The sequence below is a fragment of the Cladophialophora carrionii genome (genome assembly GCF_000365165.1).
Source record: "Cladophialophora carrionii CBS 160.54 unplaced genomic scaffold supercont1.5, whole genome shotgun sequence".
Lineage (NCBI taxonomy): Eukaryota > Fungi > Ascomycota > Eurotiomycetes > Chaetothyriales > Herpotrichiellaceae > Cladophialophora > Cladophialophora carrionii.
Window position 1 is genome coordinate 2,442,191 of NW_008481830.1, and position 16,086 is coordinate 2,458,276.

Below are 16,086 nucleotides of genomic sequence, written 5' to 3' on the forward strand. Positions count from 1 at the left end.
CTGGCTCGTCTCATTTGTGCGAGGTGCAGTTGAGCGACAGAGGAATCTCAATGCATTTGCAAGCGAGGCTCACGTCAACGTAAACTCACGTCTCCTGAGAACAACATTGTGGGTTGTCTCAAGCGCACGCAACTGGTGAATGTGAATTCACTGTGCATCCATTGCCGATGCCTGTGTCAGAGGTACGGTATGGATTTGGGGAAACGTAACGTGGCCCTCGTCGGCGAATCGGCAGCAACACGAAGCGGCGCCCGACGCGCATCGCAACTCACTTTGAATTCATCCCCTCGTTCCAATTGAGGCCAGTTCAACAATTTCCAAGGGCCAGCTTCCACCGTGGCAAATACGCGTCCAGAGGCAGCATTCTAAAGAGCGCATGCCGTCACTCGCAACGCGCTCCATCTTCCAACTATACACGACTTGACCCTTGTCCTCCCATTTATTCACCCATCACTTCCATCTCATCCACGCCAAAACCGCTCAAGATGCCCAGCATGTGGTTGACAGATATGCAGAAGATCGGGGTGGCCTTCTGCTCCGGCGGCGGGCTGTTCTTGTTCGGGGGAGTTCTCATGTTCTTTGATCGCTCCATGCTGGCAATGGGAAATGTATGGCCCCAGCGGAAACCCTGAAACCTGCGAGCGCATCCTGACACGCTTTTAGATTCTGTTCCTGATCGGCCTCACCCTCATTATCGGAATACAGAAGACGTTTGTCTTCTTCGCGCGACGCCAAAAACTCAAGGGAACGGCTGCCTTCATCGCTGGCATCCTCCTCATCCTGATACGGTGGCCTCTGACGGGCTTCCTGGTTGAACTCTACGGCATCTTCGTCCTGTTTGGGGATTTCTTCGCCACGATTGCATCTTTCGCCGGCAACATACCCGTCGTTGGCCCTTACATACAAGTGGCCCTTCAAAAGATCTCGAGTGGTCGACGGAATGCAGAACTGCCAGTATGAGGGATTGTGCAACCAATGGTTTGAATGCCCCACTATTATCGGCTGTCCATGTTCAAAGAAACGGCTACCACCGAGTCCTGTCTGAGAGATGCTCGTCCGGGACTTCAGAGGCGCCTACACCAAGGATATCCGCGAATATGACGACGTATACTCTTTGCCAGTTTCGGCTTTGCGCTCTACATCTGCGCTACTGCGTAGGGGGCAAATATCCGACGAGCTTTGCCATGGCCTGACTCTACTTCAGACCCCATGCATTTCAGCCACGATGCCATCTCTGAACTGATCGATCAGCATGCTTGACATGCGGCGGCACGAAGACAGACGTCATTCGCAACCGGACAGCCCCGTTCCGTCGCCTACGCATCTGAGGCTCCCTCCAGACCGGTCCGCCTCAGCTTAATGCGGAGGCAGGATCGCATCAGATCGCCATACAAGGCTTAGAAAGAGACGAAGATAGTGCGAACCCGGGATGAGCTTGTTGGACTGTCCGAGGCACAGAACAGGCCACGTCAAGTAGCCGGGAGGGGAACAGTGGTGTTGAGAAGAGATGATGTTCGCACAGGACGTTGCATCCAGATTATTAGCATCGCTGCCACTGCTCTTTAGTAGGAGGGATGATTACGCTGCCTTGTGTGTGTAGACAGCAAGCGGTGTTCATGAACAGCTTACGCATCGAGCCTTGCAAAACTGTTATGCCGATTTCACCTCCACCTCTTCCGCTTCGGCTTGGTCTGTCTCCAGTTGTCGGATCCTGCTTCCGTTAATTCACCTGGCATGAAGAGAAATTTCATAAATCCATCTCGTTAAAATTCGCTCTTTATAACTGAGAGTAACCGCCACCTGCACTTTCAATGCTCCCGCCCGGCCACCCTACAAAAGCGCCCAACCCATGCGCGTTGACATCTGGCGCCGTTGCCAACAAGTCATACCCCATGCCCATACTCCAAAGCATGTCGTCTTCCGTCTGCCAGCCGCCGAAGGTGCCCGCCGAAGTTGGCTGTGAATGAGGCGACAACGCGTAAGGGTCGAACCCAGCGCCATTAGGAGGTTGTTGCTGCTGCGCGCCAGAGCCTGTGGGCGTAAAAGCCGTGGGACTCGCCGTGGTTTGCTGCGGATGCAGGAGATTCGGCGTGTTTGTCTGACTCGAACTGGCATATATCTCCGGTGGTCGGGAGTACTCGCGTCCTGCTGTCTGAGCGTGACCCGGGCGCTGTGCCGAATAGGGCGTGTCCCTCCCTCCATTCTGCCGCAGACCCGCTGCCGTGGCGTCGAGTGAGCCATACCCGGCGCCAGCTCCAGCTCCCACTCCGTTCTCCCCTGGTCTGCCCATGTTGCGCTTCAACAGCCGCTCGAACCCATCTGCCATGGCATACAAGATGTGACCCCTGCCCGCCCGGCAGCTGCGAAACAGTGCAATCACGCCCTCGATCAGGGGTTTCGTCTTCGTCTCCGCATCGATGGTCACGCCGATGCCTGTCCAGCGACTGCTCATCTTGATGAGAAACACGACGGCAAAGGCGATCACGGTGTGGAGGTAGAGAGGTACCCCGACCATACTGTCGCGGATGAAGGGCTCTTCCAACACGATGGTCAGGATCTGATGCGCCGAGGAAATTGCGTGGCTGGCCAGAGGCCGAAGAGCCGACGGGAGTGTACTGGTGCTAGAGATTGTGAAGAGGGATCGACCCCGGAGAGCGAGAGAGTTGAGCATCATCGAAGCGAAGTAGTAATGTAGCTCCACACCTATATACATCGCCCGTGTTAGAAGGACCGAGATAGGAGTATTAAGAGCCTAAAAGGACGGTGAGGTGGGGTGGGCTGTAGCTTACCAACGGCAGGATAGTCGCCCACATGGGCATCCCTGTTCAATGCGTGGCGAAATTGATATCTCCAGCGATCCAAATCCTCGATGAAGCGTTGATGTGTCAACAGCGTAACGTCGTCTCCGTCCATCAATCGTTCGGCTTCCAGTCCAAAGTGGTTGTACGCTTTACTGAGAATGATGAACAGTGTCACTTGAGATAATACCCGGCGGTCTGAGGGCGTGCATTCGGGTGCGTTGAGGAATACATCATATTCTTTTATGGCTTGGAGTTCTGCCGTCACGGGCGGTCGTCCATATGCGATGCTGAAGTGGTGGTCGAGGACATATAGCAGGTACCACAATCGTGCGCGTTCAAATGCATGTTCTCGCTCAGAGGGGGATTGTTTCTGCGAGTACAGCGCCTTGAAGAATGCTTGGTGCAGGTTCAACTCGGTGGCAATGCGCACACAGTGGCCGGACAGTTTCCAGCTCAAATCCGGGAGCCAAAATGCCGCGATGCATAGCGCGCGAAGGTCTTCGAGGGTATGGAATCGGTCAAAGAAGGATGCGGCAATCAGGTCGCGTAGTTGTTTATGTGCCGTGGCGTGGATTTTCTCCTTTCCGGGGATATGCAATGATGTGACAGTGATGATGGCTGTGAAGAACAGCGTTGATGACTCGCGCACGGAGAGTAAACTGCGGGACTCGTGCACTGTCGCGTCGAACAGATAGCGGGAGAGGGATCTTTTGAATAGCTCGAACATCTCTTCCGCTTCTTCCACGGAAATGATGCCCATGGAGACCAGGTCGTTTTCCATGTTCTTCTTTGAGTTGCGCCGGGCCGGATCGCCGTACTTTAGACGGCTCCGTAACGTGTTGAGCTGCGTGACTTCGAATAAGCTGCCCATCGGTGCCGGCGCGACTTCATGGGCGTCTTCCTGGTTCATCGGCTCCCGGGAGTTTTCCCGCGTTGTTTGCGCATTCGAGTCCGCGGGCACGGGGACCGCCAGTGCTGGAGGAGGCGGCTGTAAATGTTGGGATGGATGCGTCCGGGAGTAGGACTCCAAGGCAGGCATCTTCAGCCGCGAGAGGATGTCCTCGACGGCTCTGTCCAGGCGGACAATCGACGGATGTGGATTTTCGCCATCGTCGTCCAGACTTACTCTCATGCGTTTGGAAGTAATGCAGTCCAAGCCGAGGCGTTGACACCTGGAGCAGCCGGCGTCGCCTCGCTCGAGACTGTCGCACTTGACCTTCAATTTGCGGCAGGCGAGACAGGCCCGTCCTTTGCGCGACACGTGAGGCTCCGCCGGCAGGTGATCGGCAGACCTCTTGCGACTGTGCATAGGTGATTGATTAGTCGGGCTCTCGGCCACAGAGCCCGTCCATGATGGTTGGCGCACAACGTGACTGAGCTGCGGACTTGATTCGGGCGGGGGTTGCTGAGCGTGATCTTTGGTGTCGGTCATTTCGGCGCACGCATCAAGCAACAGCAGGACTACGGTCTGCGCCGGGGAAGACAGGGGACTTGAAGTACAATTAGAAATGAAGACCGATTCGATCAAGGTGTACGGAGTATTGGGAGAATCAATTGACTTTGACTGGGGCTTCCAACAACGAAAGCTCAGGTTCCCCATCGGCAGGAAGAATGGGCGCTTTCCCCGCCGCGCAAAGAACCCCGTCTTCCCAGCCAATCAGAAGCCGCAATCTCCGCAATTAGCCGGCCACTAGTTTGATGCCTCTCTCACTGTAAATGAATGAAGCTTCATCGCCCTCTCACTATTAGATGAATGAAGCTTCATCACTCTCTCATTGTCGGATGAGTGAGTTCCATCACTCTTTCGCTCAGAGATGAATGACTTCACCGTACCGTGTTCTTCAAGTCCCAGCCTCTCAGACCAAGACCAACTGCTGTTCTTATCACCATCCTGTGTCCAAGAACTATCCTGATAGCTTTCGCGCCGCGTCGTTCTGATTTCAGCTCCGCTGATGTGGAATACAGTAGTTGCCCATGTTCAATCGCCCCTCCTGACCTCAAGCACCACCAGTATCTGCACTCTCCTCGGCTTGTTCAGCATCGATTCCAAGAGTCAAAAGCGCATATTCCATGAGACGGTCCACGTTGTCGCCGAATCTGCAGAAATCTCTGTTTTGTCTTTCAAAGCTCGCGAGACCCGCAACCAGCCGGGATGAATTCATGTCGGCCCACTGGACGAGAATTGCAGGTACTCCGTTGTTGTTGGCGGAGCTTGCAGTGTCGGATTGTCGTCGCGTTCTTTCAAAGGCTCTGATATGCTCAGCTGCGAGTTCGATAGCGGCTTGTCCAGGCTCAAGGCAGGATCGCAGTTCTCTCGCTTGGTCTAAGACAATCGTGCACAGCGCAACAATCCGAATAGGCTCATCCACTCCGATGCGAGTACTCACGCGTCTGGCGTGGTTAATGATGGTTCGGGTTTCACGCTTCTTTCTGCTGTATTCCGAAGTGCTGTGTTCGGTGGCGTCAATCACTGTATCCAAGATCCACATCAACGGCAGACCCATCCGGCCGGTGACCATGGAGTCGATAGGCAAGCCGTTCATTTCTCTTTCGGTGGGGCATGGGGCAAAATGTGCTTGGGAGGTTTCCGTGCCGGCTTCTTCTGTAGGATTCGGGTCCATGACCGTTTCTTCTGGCACGGTCTGCAGGGGCATCGTAACTGTGAGTAAGTTAGCCTTTTGCATCTGACTCTGAGGAAGGGGGTGTCCTTGACCAGTCTGCAGAGTAACAAGGAAGCTGGGCGTGGGCGTCCACCTTGTGAGCGCGCACTGTCGGTGATAGACGGGCTGTCTTGTAAGTATTACGCCCTCTCTTGTTGTCTGGCGTCGGCAATGGTGGGCCAGCAAGGAGTTGGCGAGACAGGATAGACCGTGAGGGAGACGGGATGGGTCTTTCAGAAGTCATCGGGACGAGAGGTTGCAGTGACAGCATTGCAGATATATATAACCAGATCACGCTAAAGGACTCACCGACCACGTGCCAGCATGGCAGATGGTCTTTTTCCTTCAATGAAGTGATTGAGCCAGACCGCACAGACAAGAAAGGTCTTGATATTGACCCATCATGCTATGTTGGCCTTTGCGGGAGCACTTTGCTTGTTACTCTCGTTGTTTTCCGGACAAAACTGACCCATGCAGCTTGTCATTTGCATAGACACGTTACTTGCTTCTTTTTGTGTGCTAAACAAGGCTGACAATCATTGTTCCATGGTAGAATGCCCCTATCCTTAACAGAAGACCAGCCAAGCGTTGTTCAGTTGAGTCCTCACGAAGCCCTCGATTGCGTGCCAAGGCCGGTGCCTCTAATAGCTGCTGTCATTGGCAGCGGACTCTCAACGATTGCCCTGTTTGTCTTCAAACATCCCCTCACTGCTGATGCTCGGGACATACTCCAAGCTAGTTGCTTCTGCGCCGTCCACGGCGTCAGCACGCACGTCCACGGTTGCCGCCTTCTAATAAAGCTCCTCATCGGTATAGCTGAGAGCATCCAGATCCCGCACGTAGACATCAAACGGTAAGGCACGTACAAGTACTTCCCTATCCGCGTTGAACTTCTCGATCCGGCAAACCAACATCTCTTTTGCTTTGAAGAACACCGAGACGAACTCTTGCAAATTCAGCAAGTCCTTCTTCGCTCCACCCTCCTCTTCCAAGATCTCCGCGAGATCATCCTTCACTCCATCAATGCTGTTGACTGCATCCCTTGAATCCGTGCGGAGCTCGTAGATACTGTTGATCACAGATGAAAGATCTTCGTTCGAACCGTTGAAAGCCTCATCCAGGAAAAGTCGTCCGACAACTCTGTTTTCTGTCTCCTCCATGATGGCTTTACAAATGAAATACGCCTTGTGAATGGCACGGTCGATGCGCTCGATTTCATCCACAACCGAAAGTACCTCGCCAGCCAATTTAAGGAGCCCTGGAGTGGCACCATAGTACACCTTCTGAACCTTGTGTACTTTCTCCACGTGTTCTCTCTCAGCCGCAGGGAGCAATCTCATGAAGTCCGTGGTATCAATACCGAGACGTTCCTGCATCAATGACAAGCATTTGACGACTTTCGTTGAGGTCGCCCCACTGGTAGGACTTTCTTCAAATGAAGTCGGACGCTTTGTTCATTGGCTCTATGCCCATTCTTGCTTCGTCTCGCGGAGCCGCGGACGCCGAAGCTCTGGTTGTTCATGCTCTGGTGCTTTCAGGATGCTTGACCTTGATGGTCCCGAAGCCAGCTTCGACTCTTCCTGTGTCCGTTCTAATGGTGTCCCACGCACTCAGGCACTAAGTCGATGTGATGCAAAGGGACTCAAAGTCTAAGATGTGAAGCTAGAGGCAATAGCAGTAGGAGTGATGAGTCTCGGTGTAGGCAAGGATAAGTGAGGGGAACGCTTGCGACAAGAAGCGAGAGATATGCCCCTTTGGCTGTGAGATATGCAGGCACGTGGATGGGAAGCAAGATCGACCATGTAGTTCACTTACAGAGTTAAAGACGAGGTGCAGGTTCATGTCTGACGCTGGGGCCGCAATTGTCGCATCAAGTCGATTCCGCTGAAGGAAGCAGCTCTGGAAGACACATGTGAAGGAAGTTGATCTGGCGGTACTCTATCAAGATGTGGATCAGAGCTTCGCTGTCGGGCATGAGGGTTCGGAATGTCTCATAGAGCATGCTCATACGGACGGCCTCGTTTATGAATGGAGCGTAGACGAGGGGTCGAGCCAGCCTCATCGTTGTGCGAATTTTCTGGTAAGAGCCCGAAGCTTTCTCCTCAAGATCAAAGCTTCTCCAGTCAGGGGGAGCAGGATGTCGACAGACTCGGTCAGCTCGCTCAGTCCCGGGAGACGTTGTTCATGGCGACCTTCTGTTTCGTCAATAGCCTTGCCAGCTACGTCCTCTTGGTGCGTTTTTGCCGTTCGTTGGAGATAATCTGAGAGTTCCCCTTTGGTATCTTGCATGGCGGTGGACTGGTTCGTCTCCGCGTCAGCCTCGAGAGCGATCGAGAACAGGGTGTCGCGGTTATAGACTGGGAGGTGGTATCTTGAGCCGGGTGCGCGACATACCTGATTGCGTTGAAAGCGGCGTTGGAGGAGCCTGGATAGTCTGGGTCGCGGTTCTTTCAGAGGCCAAGGGACGTTGGTGGTGCGGGAAGGGGAAGAGACAGCTACATTTATAGAGATAGCACGATATACGGGGCGTTGTCTCGGCGCCGTGGCCGACGCCGTGGCGATGAGCAGTCCGAGTATTTGGCGACCGCGTCGTCTTCACTACCCAGGGTCGCTGTGAGGTCGGATGGCGAGGATGTACTCCGGAAGCTTCCCTTGGACGTTGATATGTCTCTTTAACGACACGTTTAGACAGCCTTGCCAAAGATATTGTCCAGTACATCTGCACGGTTACTAGACCTGTTACTACACCTTATGGTTGCATCTGTCGTCAATCCCTGTTGTGTAGGTACCTCAGCTGGGGTGGTCGGAGGAAGGCTGAGTCTTGGCAGGGGAACATAGGCACCCAGATACCTTGATGGTTTGTCATAGAGACACCGAGGAAATAAAGAGCTTGAAAAGGTGCAACGACGGCCCGCTCCTCGAGACGCGGCTGGTATTATTGTTGATGGACGGTAAAACACAGTAGCATGCCATATATTAGCCGCGCACCCCTAATAAAGAGAGGCTAATTAGCTGCTAGTCTCTTCTCTCTCCCGCCAGTCACGCAATGCTGTCGCTGTCGTCTCACTGAGGACTACTCGTTGTCTTTGTCCTCTTCGGTGTCTGTAGACTCGTGAATACCGTCGCTGTCTCCCTTTTCATCACCTTCTCTCCGCCACCAATGACCGACAGAAAGTCTCAACCGCAACCTCCGCCCGTCTCATGACGTCCGCTACAAAAAGCAAGCCCCGAGCAGCCATGAAGAACAGTCCACAAACCCGCATCGCATCATCCAGCCTCTCAGAGGGAGGCGGAGAGTGTCTGGCAGCCAGCCAACTCCACTGACGCCGTAACCAGCACTTTCCACCATTTCTTCGTATATTGGCACGTCTTGTGCCATTTTCCCATGAAGCTTGAAGTGCTGATGCGCCCGAGAGGTCCTGTCGGTTTGATACTGATGTATATCTATATATTCGACGAGGCACTCCTATCTGTTGTCAACAGGGTACATGAGCACTAACCCACGTCTAGAAGTGAACATACCGTGGTACTTCGAACTGGCGCCCTCTTGTTGCTGGTGGGATCCGTTTCAAAGCACTCACCATCGCCCTCCTACTCGCATGAAACGTTTACATAGAGTCTATTTCTTCGCATCATCCGCTCTGACCGGCACGCCATGACACCTTTTCAGCAGCCTCCAACTCTTCTAGTCCTCCTCGTCGTCCTCGTCCTCGTCCTCGTCATCGTCCTCGTCGTCGTCGTCCTCCTCCTCGTTGCCGTGGTCGTCCCTCGAATACAGCGACTCTTCGATTTCGTAGAATTTTTCGAGACGCTCGAATATATCGCCGTGCGTATCACGATCTCGAAGTACTTTTTGTCGTAGCTCCGGGTTGCCTTGGTAGACTGCAAGCAAGTCCCAGAACACTCCATGCATTCCCCATTTCCGTTCGTATTCATCCGCATGCGCCTGAGTCAACTCCACCAACCCGTGCTCTCCGGCCAAGATATCCACATACTTGATCTCATAAAGTGTGGACCCGATTCGCATCGAGATGTCGATCTCTGGATGCTCTATTCTAGGCTTCTTTCTTGGGTGCGCAGGCTTCGGTGAGAGGCGACCATGCTCATGCTCTCGAAGATCGTCTCTAAAGGCCTCGATCTTGTGGACCACTTTTGCCACTGCCCGTCTAACTTTGCGCACGTCCATGGGTACTAGACTCATCATGTCGTGGTCGTGGTTGCATCGTGGACGATTGGGAGTGATGGAGGGTCTCCTTGACATGGCCACGAAGACTGTCCGGCTGGTGATTTATCCTGCGACGTAGCTTAGTTTGAGAGAGATGTTGGGGTTATTGACGGTTAACTGACTGGGCTGTCGCAGTGTGTAGATCCGCTTATGAGGGAGTGCTGTACCCGTGGAGGGTTGAGTTTCTGAGACAGATGAGCAGGTAATTGGATCTCGCTAATGTCTTCCAAGTGGGTGGCGCGAGAATGAAATGGTGGATGAACTGATCAGAAGCGCGCTTGCCAATGACCACGAGTTCCTGATGATTATTGCTCCTACCCTGCTCGCTGAGGAAATGGGAGTAGAAATCTTACGCACAGAAGTACGGCTAGTTTGCTGCTGGGACAGCAAGGGGAATACTAACAGCAAACGAGAGAAAGGAAAACCAGGAAAGACCAAGGGTATACATCATGGACGTGTTGAGGCGGTCAAATGGGAATATGCAGTCTATGCAAACACATTTGATGCGAAGGCACAATGCCAGGTCGCGGCGGTTCGCAATTTGCAGTGCATAGTGCGCTTTGTTCGCGCCCCTCAAGGTGTTCTGCAGCGCTGGTGCTCTGTTCATGTTGCTCCGTGCCGTAATTGCAGTTCCCCTGAGCCGTATCCGCGTTCCATTTCCATCGACCCGCAGTGCTTGTGACTGGAGTCGGAAGCAAAGTGCCAGAGGCATCTCACAACAGGACATGCATGCTCGAGCATGGTGGACACCATCTGACCAAGTTCATCACAACTCGTTGAACAACCCTTATGAACCACCACGCAAGCCTGACTCCTCGTTCTCATTGTCGACAGGCGGTGCTCCGAGATCCTCGGGAATAGCAAGATCGGGGATCATGATCTTAGGATCTGCCTTTGTGATCTCTTCACCCAACACCGCGTGGATAGGTTTCCGTGGTCCAGTTTTCTCGAGCTCTCCACCCTCCTGCCGGTCGATCTCAGCCATCAAGTTGGAGTGTCCAATCGACATGAACGTGAGGATGCGGTTGAAATCTTGCACCCGGTCATACACATTCTTCCATGTCTGATGCAAGAGCGTCCCTGGGACTTCATTCGCTATACGGGCATCGTCGACGGAGGTGAAGATATCCACGATCCATTGCTTGACATTCTCTTTTTCCGTGGTGAGCTTATGATGTTGAAAGACAAGGGTGTTGGAAAGCATCACCACGACCCAACTTCTCCAGCTAGGCGGCAGTGGGCCATGGTCATCGCTCCCTGAAAGAAGGCCTGCGGTTTGTTTTGCTTCGTACTGCAGTGTCCAAAGGAACAAGTTGAATGCAGACAGTTGAGGAGGCTTGTCGTGGAAGATGTCGAGCATCATGTCTTCCAGGAAGGTGTGGTACTTGTTTTTGAAGAAGACGTGAGGCTCGGACAACTTGAAGCTGTTACAAACTTCCTTTGTGAGTTCTCCTTGGAGATTGTCGAGTGTTTCCACCAGTTTGGGCATTGTGGCCGCCATCGCCGTGACTGTCGCCTGGAAAGCCTCAGTTTCGGCCTCCAAATTGAAGTCTTCTGGTGGATAGTGTGTCGATCTGAGGTAGGCCCGGACGCGAGGCATTATTGGCGGTGGAGAATCCATTGTATCACCTGCCGGCATGGTCGTCGCTCTGCGTAAATGAGGACGAGGTGTGTATTGATCAATGAAGAGTGCGCGGTAGGCAGGTAGATGGTTTGTGTTATGAAGGGAGACAAGTGCGAGAGGTAACGCGACACATGAAAACTCACGCGATCAAAGGCAGTGGAAGAGCTAGGGCAGTGAATATGAAGAGGCAGTGAGTGTGAAGAGGCAGTGAAAAGGCAGTGAATATGACAGCGGCCTGTGAAGACCGGACCCGTGAAAGGGAACAATCTGTGCAAGCTATACCAGTGACACGTCGACATTCACTTGATCGCTTCATCGATCAAGAATTGCATCTTTTGTCAAGCCCATCGCCGTGACGACCTACTCCAAGAGATGGAAGTGAGTCTTCACGACCTTCTTCCCGTCGCGGTAGCGATCCAGGAGCTCGTTGACCTTTTGAGCCTCCCATCCTTTCAGGCCGACCACCTCATATTTGGTCGGCTTCAGTTTTCCTTCCTTCAGGTACTGCGGTACATGGTCCCAGAACGGCTTACACAGTTCTGGCCGTACGTGTGAACTGCCGAAAACGTTCTTGAGTTCGTAGCCTTCCTTTTTGGCATGAACTTGTGACTCGTCGACCGGTCCAGTAGGCAACAAGCGCGCAAACTTGCCTTTCTTTGTGGATGACAGTGCGTTGATGGCAATGGTCTGGGTAGCTGGTGGGTTGATAGCATCGTACGCGTAGATGAGGTCGTCCCCAACAACATCCCGGATGCGCTTGGTGACTTCGTCTGGTGAGCCGTGGCGGTCTATCACATCTGTGGCTCCATATGACTTCAACTCAGCCTCGTCCCCCCCTACGACGACGATGCGGCCGACGCCGGCGAGTGCAGCCAGCTGAACACCGAATCTACCGCAGTTGCTACCTCCGCCCACGACCAGCAGTGTTGTGCCCTTGAAATCGAAGCTCTTGGCGGCTTCGGTCCACGGAGCAGGGATCCCAAGCGTCTTCGGGTCGAAAAGCGCAACTAGGGCCGCAATGACGTTGGTAGGAAGTGTAGCACCATCATCGTCGGTGAAACCTTCTGGGATCTTAGCAGAGAAGTCGGCGTCAAGGACGGCATACTCCTGAAGTCCCTTCTGGACGTGGGTCTTGTCGAATGCGGCGTGGCCGACGATGTGGTCGCCCGCTGCGAACTTGGTCACGCCAGTACCCAGGGCCACTACCTCACCGACAACGTCGTTGGTGATGGGGGCGGGGAGGCTGTCGGCGATAAACAGGCCTGTCTCACGAGACTTCTGGTCGTGAGGGTTGGCACCAGCAACGGTAACACGGACAAGGACTTGTCCTGCGCCGGGTTGCGGGACTGCTCGTTCAGTTGTAAGGGTGAGGGGCTTGCCCAGTTCGGTGACCAGCAAAGCCTTTTGAGTCCGAGGGACCATCGTATCGACTTGGCGAGTGAGAGGGCGCTGAATATTGCAGGAAGAGAATGCCAGATGTGAGGCGTATATGATAAGTGGTCAAGCTTGCAACACTCCAGTTGGCACCGAGTCGAAATGTTCGCTTCAGCTACTCACACCAACGGGAGGAGCGGTCTGTTAAGTACCATCTCAAGTGCCATCGCGCCATCGAATCTTGTTCGGGATTCTTCAGCAGACATAAGACCTTAGGACGAGGCACCGGCTGGCTCATGGCCCTCGCGGCTCTGGTTATGGGAGCTTATTAATTGGCATAGTCGTCTTCCTCGCCGTCGTCGAATGAGGATAAGTGGTTACAGATCATCGAAGTGTTGACTGCCATTTTGGGTAGCAGGGGGCACCAGGGGCCGTGCTCGGCGATAAGACGGCCCAGTGCAAACACCGACAGCAGTACAACTACGTACCAGGTGAAAGTATTGCGCAAGAGGGGATCGAGGAAAGTACTGTGTGAATGCGAGGGAGGGGATAGCACCTGGGGGCCAAGTCCGATTCAGACGACAACCACTCGGCTTCAGTCCCCATGTCAATGCTGACAAACAGGCATAAAGGCGTACAGCTGAATTCTAAGTTCCCTTGTCGCTTTCCAAGAAGGAGTGTAGATGATACGACGATGCATGTCGAGTTGTCCTCGCTGAAAAAGCTGAGCGATTGGCTGAATCCAGATCATGCAGTTGGCGGCGTCTGGCCACCATACTTAGTATCTACTGCCGTATCTCCCCCATGCGCTTGAACCATGATTAGTATTCACGGCTCTAACGTGATTGTGAAGCAAGGCTGGGAGGCGGAATTTGGCACGCTGTGTCTATGGACATCCCGCCCAAGGACTAACAACGACCTCGGGAAGATCAGAAGGATGAATACATTGTCTTTGCAATTGTGGGAATTGCAGGGCGTTCCAGTCGATGAACCACCTCTGGTATCATAAAACTTTTCCTACCTGAACCTCAGGACTGTGATGCTGGCTTATGCCATAGTCAACCATCTAACCCGCAAGTCTGAGCCGGAGTACACATTAACTCCTAGAGAATGCATGAACGTGATATCGTCAACCTTGGGAAGACCTGGCCAGATTATCTCGATCTGGTACTGCCCATCTTTCTCTTACCCTTGAGCAAGTGCGCCGGCAGAGACGCCGTTTCATGCCTGTCTGCCTCGCCCTGTCTGGCCATACGATTCATCTGTCGTTGGCTCAGCTTCGCCATACGTTGCGCCTTGTCTCGCCTGACTGGATCGGTGATGCCCGTGGCGCTCACGCCTAATCCATCAGTGAGTCTGTTGGTCTTGGGTGTTCTGGAGAGAGACTTCGCAAGTCTTGCGGAAGGGCCGTCGAGATCCATCGCTTCACCACCAGCTTCGGAAGCCGGCTTGGCGTTGCGAATTTGTGCTCTTGCTCGGTCAGTGGGCGCCGACACATCCAGCCCGATGGAGTTGAAATGCTTCTCCATCTGCCCGAGCGTGCGGGTTTTCTTTGCCCGCGGTATTTGGGCTTTGTTCTTCAGGCTCTTCTTCATGCGCGCCTCGTTCATCATGAGCGTTTTCTTGTTGCGGATCAGGTTGGCCTTCATGCGGATCTCTGCATCGTCTTCGTCTTCCATGTCTTCACTTTCGTCGTAGTATCCTTCCGCCGTAAGTCTTTCCTCCTCTGCTTCAAGCTCGGCCAGTTTCTGTTCGATGTCTGGATCGACATAGTCGGCGATATTCTTGCCTTGGAAGAACTCGGGAATCCGATCGTTGTTCCATTCCGGGTCTGCAAGGTCGTAGGATTCCCGCAGATTGACGTTGTAGACACCAGCACCTCCATTTTGCTCTTCGACGTCGCGTGCGAGCTTTCTTCGGTCCGGGTCTTCCTTGTCGTATTTCTTGTGCGTACCATTCAAAACCGCTTCGGGAATGTAAGTTTCGCTGATGGAGCCTTCCAGTGGCCGTGCTACATGTATCCGAGCGAGAAGATCACCAAGGCGCCCCGTTGGTACATCTGAGGTTGCTGATTGCGACGCTTGTCCGGCCTTTAATTTCGCCGCTACCCGATCCGCGATCAGCCGGTCACACACCGCATTCTTGACCTCCTGAACCCCTTCACTGGTCACACAGGACAACTGCAGAAGTTCTGTGTTTGAATTTTGGGTCAACAGGTCCTTCAACTGTTGCTGAGTTTCAGGGTCCAGGTCCTCGGGCTTCATCACATCGGTCTTGTTCACCACGATAAACACGAGTTTGTTGGCGAAGAGAGGCTTGATAGAGGTGAAAAGAGCCATCTGTGCTTGGACCGTGTAGCCACATTGTTCTGACAAGTCCATGAAATACAGGATGGCTGATCTCAGATGTGCGATGGCCGTGATTGACTGCATTTCAATAGTGTTCATCTCCTCTAGCGGATGATCCAGGATTCCAGGCGTATCGATGGCTTGAAATCGCAAGTATTTGTAATCGAAGTGACCCACAAAGAGGGATTTCGTGGTGAAAGCATAGGGTTGAACGTCGACATCGGCTCGGGTTATCGACTTTAGAAAGCTCGACTTTCCCACATTGGGATATCCGCAAATCAAGAGTGTGCGGGTGTTGGGATCTATGCTGGGCAGACGCCCAAGATGTTGTCGCACTTGCTCAAGGTATACCAGCGGGTCTTTCAGTCTCTTGCAGATTGTGGCCATCCGACCCAACGCTGCCCGCTTGAGAGATTTGCATTGGAAAAGGGACTGTGCATACTTCAACAGTCGGACATAGTCTCTCGCCACCGTCTCGATGAGTCGTTTGGCGGTCGATAAAGTGCCCAGAGCAATCTTGAAGTGGTCGGCATCGTAGAGGGTATTGAGCAGATCTTTGTGGAAGGGATGGATGTCTTGTAGCCGAGGAAACCCGTCGAGGATTGCCTGTAACTTTTCGCAGAATGTCTCCGAGGTGAACTTGACTTTTCGAGTGTAGAAACCTGGACGACCTAGTCAACCACAAGGCCTCGATACCAGGCGGCAAAATCTCACCTCTTATTCTGCTGATTTTGAAGCCTGCACGGATCTGGGTCGGGAGCCGCCGCTGTGTCCGACTGAGCACAATGTCAATGAACTCTTGAGACGTCGGCACCGGTGCGATATCTTTCCAGGTGGTCTTCATCTTGTCGGTGTGCGCCAGAAATGGCGATGGAGGGGAATAATCGTGGCGGTCGCCAGTTGCGGCGGACAAAAAATTGTCAAGACTGCGTTACCAAAGGCAGGTTTGCCGAGTGCCAAGAGGATAGCGCGCTCCCCGCCTAATCATTGGTTGGAAGATTCTGCAGCCCGAGTGGAGACTAGTATACGCCAACAATGTTACCATTGGAGGCTC

General features: G+C 53.4%; 9 protein-coding genes across 9 annotated transcripts; 1 reads left to right on the forward strand and 8 right to left on the reverse strand.

Moving 5' to 3' along the window:
- Window positions 1-485: 485 nt before the first annotated feature.
- Window positions 486-960, forward strand: G647_06705 (uncharacterized protein; the record flags this gene model as incomplete). The annotated part of the gene is made up of 2 exons (XM_008731024.1): window positions 486-608; window positions 664-960. 2 exons carry the CDS (start codon window positions 486-488, stop codon window positions 958-960), a joined length of 420 nt encoding a protein of 139 aa, XP_008729246.1.
- Window positions 961-1,777: 817 nt separating this feature from the next.
- Window positions 1,778-4,233, reverse strand: G647_06706 (uncharacterized protein; the record flags this gene model as incomplete). The annotated part of the gene is made up of 2 exons (XM_008731025.1): window positions 1,778-2,703; window positions 2,790-4,233. The coding sequence occupies 2 exons, from the start codon at window positions 4,231-4,233 to the stop codon at window positions 1,778-1,780; spliced, it is 2,370 nt and encodes a 789-aa protein (XP_008729247.1).
- A 565-nt stretch (window positions 4,234-4,798) lies between these two features.
- G647_06707 (uncharacterized protein) lies at window positions 4,799-5,455 on the reverse strand (the record flags this gene model as incomplete). The annotated part of the gene is made up of 1 exon (XM_008731026.1): window positions 4,799-5,455. One exon carries the CDS (start codon window positions 5,453-5,455, stop codon window positions 4,799-4,801), a length of 657 nt encoding a protein of 218 aa, XP_008729248.1.
- A 797-nt stretch (window positions 5,456-6,252) lies between these two features.
- G647_06708 (uncharacterized protein) lies at window positions 6,253-6,837 on the reverse strand (the record flags this gene model as incomplete). Its single annotated transcript, XM_008731027.1, has 1 exon — window positions 6,253-6,837. The coding sequence occupies one exon, from the start codon at window positions 6,835-6,837 to the stop codon at window positions 6,253-6,255; it is 585 nt and encodes a 194-aa protein (XP_008729249.1).
- Window positions 6,838-7,519: 682 nt separating this feature from the next.
- G647_06709 (uncharacterized protein) lies at window positions 7,520-7,750 on the reverse strand (the record flags this gene model as incomplete). The annotated part of the gene is made up of 1 exon (XM_008731028.1): window positions 7,520-7,750. One exon carries the CDS (start codon window positions 7,748-7,750, stop codon window positions 7,520-7,522), a length of 231 nt encoding a protein of 76 aa, XP_008729250.1.
- A 1,396-nt stretch (window positions 7,751-9,146) lies between these two features.
- Window positions 9,147-9,662, reverse strand: G647_06710 (uncharacterized protein; the record flags this gene model as incomplete). The annotated part of the gene is made up of 1 exon (XM_008731029.1): window positions 9,147-9,662. The coding sequence occupies one exon, from the start codon at window positions 9,660-9,662 to the stop codon at window positions 9,147-9,149; it is 516 nt and encodes a 171-aa protein (XP_008729251.1).
- Window positions 9,663-10,473: 811 nt separating this feature from the next.
- Window positions 10,474-11,286, reverse strand: G647_06711 (uncharacterized protein; the record flags this gene model as incomplete). The annotated part of the gene is made up of 1 exon (XM_008731030.1): window positions 10,474-11,286. One exon carries the CDS (start codon window positions 11,284-11,286, stop codon window positions 10,474-10,476), a length of 813 nt encoding a protein of 270 aa, XP_008729252.1.
- Window positions 11,287-11,670: 384 nt separating this feature from the next.
- On the reverse strand, window positions 11,671-12,732 carry G647_06712 (uncharacterized protein; the record flags this gene model as incomplete). The annotated part of the gene is made up of 1 exon (XM_008731031.1): window positions 11,671-12,732. The coding sequence occupies one exon, from the start codon at window positions 12,730-12,732 to the stop codon at window positions 11,671-11,673; it is 1,062 nt and encodes a 353-aa protein (XP_008729253.1).
- A 1,106-nt stretch (window positions 12,733-13,838) lies between these two features.
- On the reverse strand, window positions 13,839-15,876 carry G647_06713 (uncharacterized protein; the record flags this gene model as incomplete). The annotated part of the gene is made up of 2 exons (XM_008731032.1): window positions 13,839-15,694; window positions 15,747-15,876. The coding sequence occupies 2 exons, from the start codon at window positions 15,874-15,876 to the stop codon at window positions 13,839-13,841; spliced, it is 1,986 nt and encodes a 661-aa protein (XP_008729254.1).
- Between the last annotated feature and the right edge of the window lie 210 nt (window positions 15,877-16,086).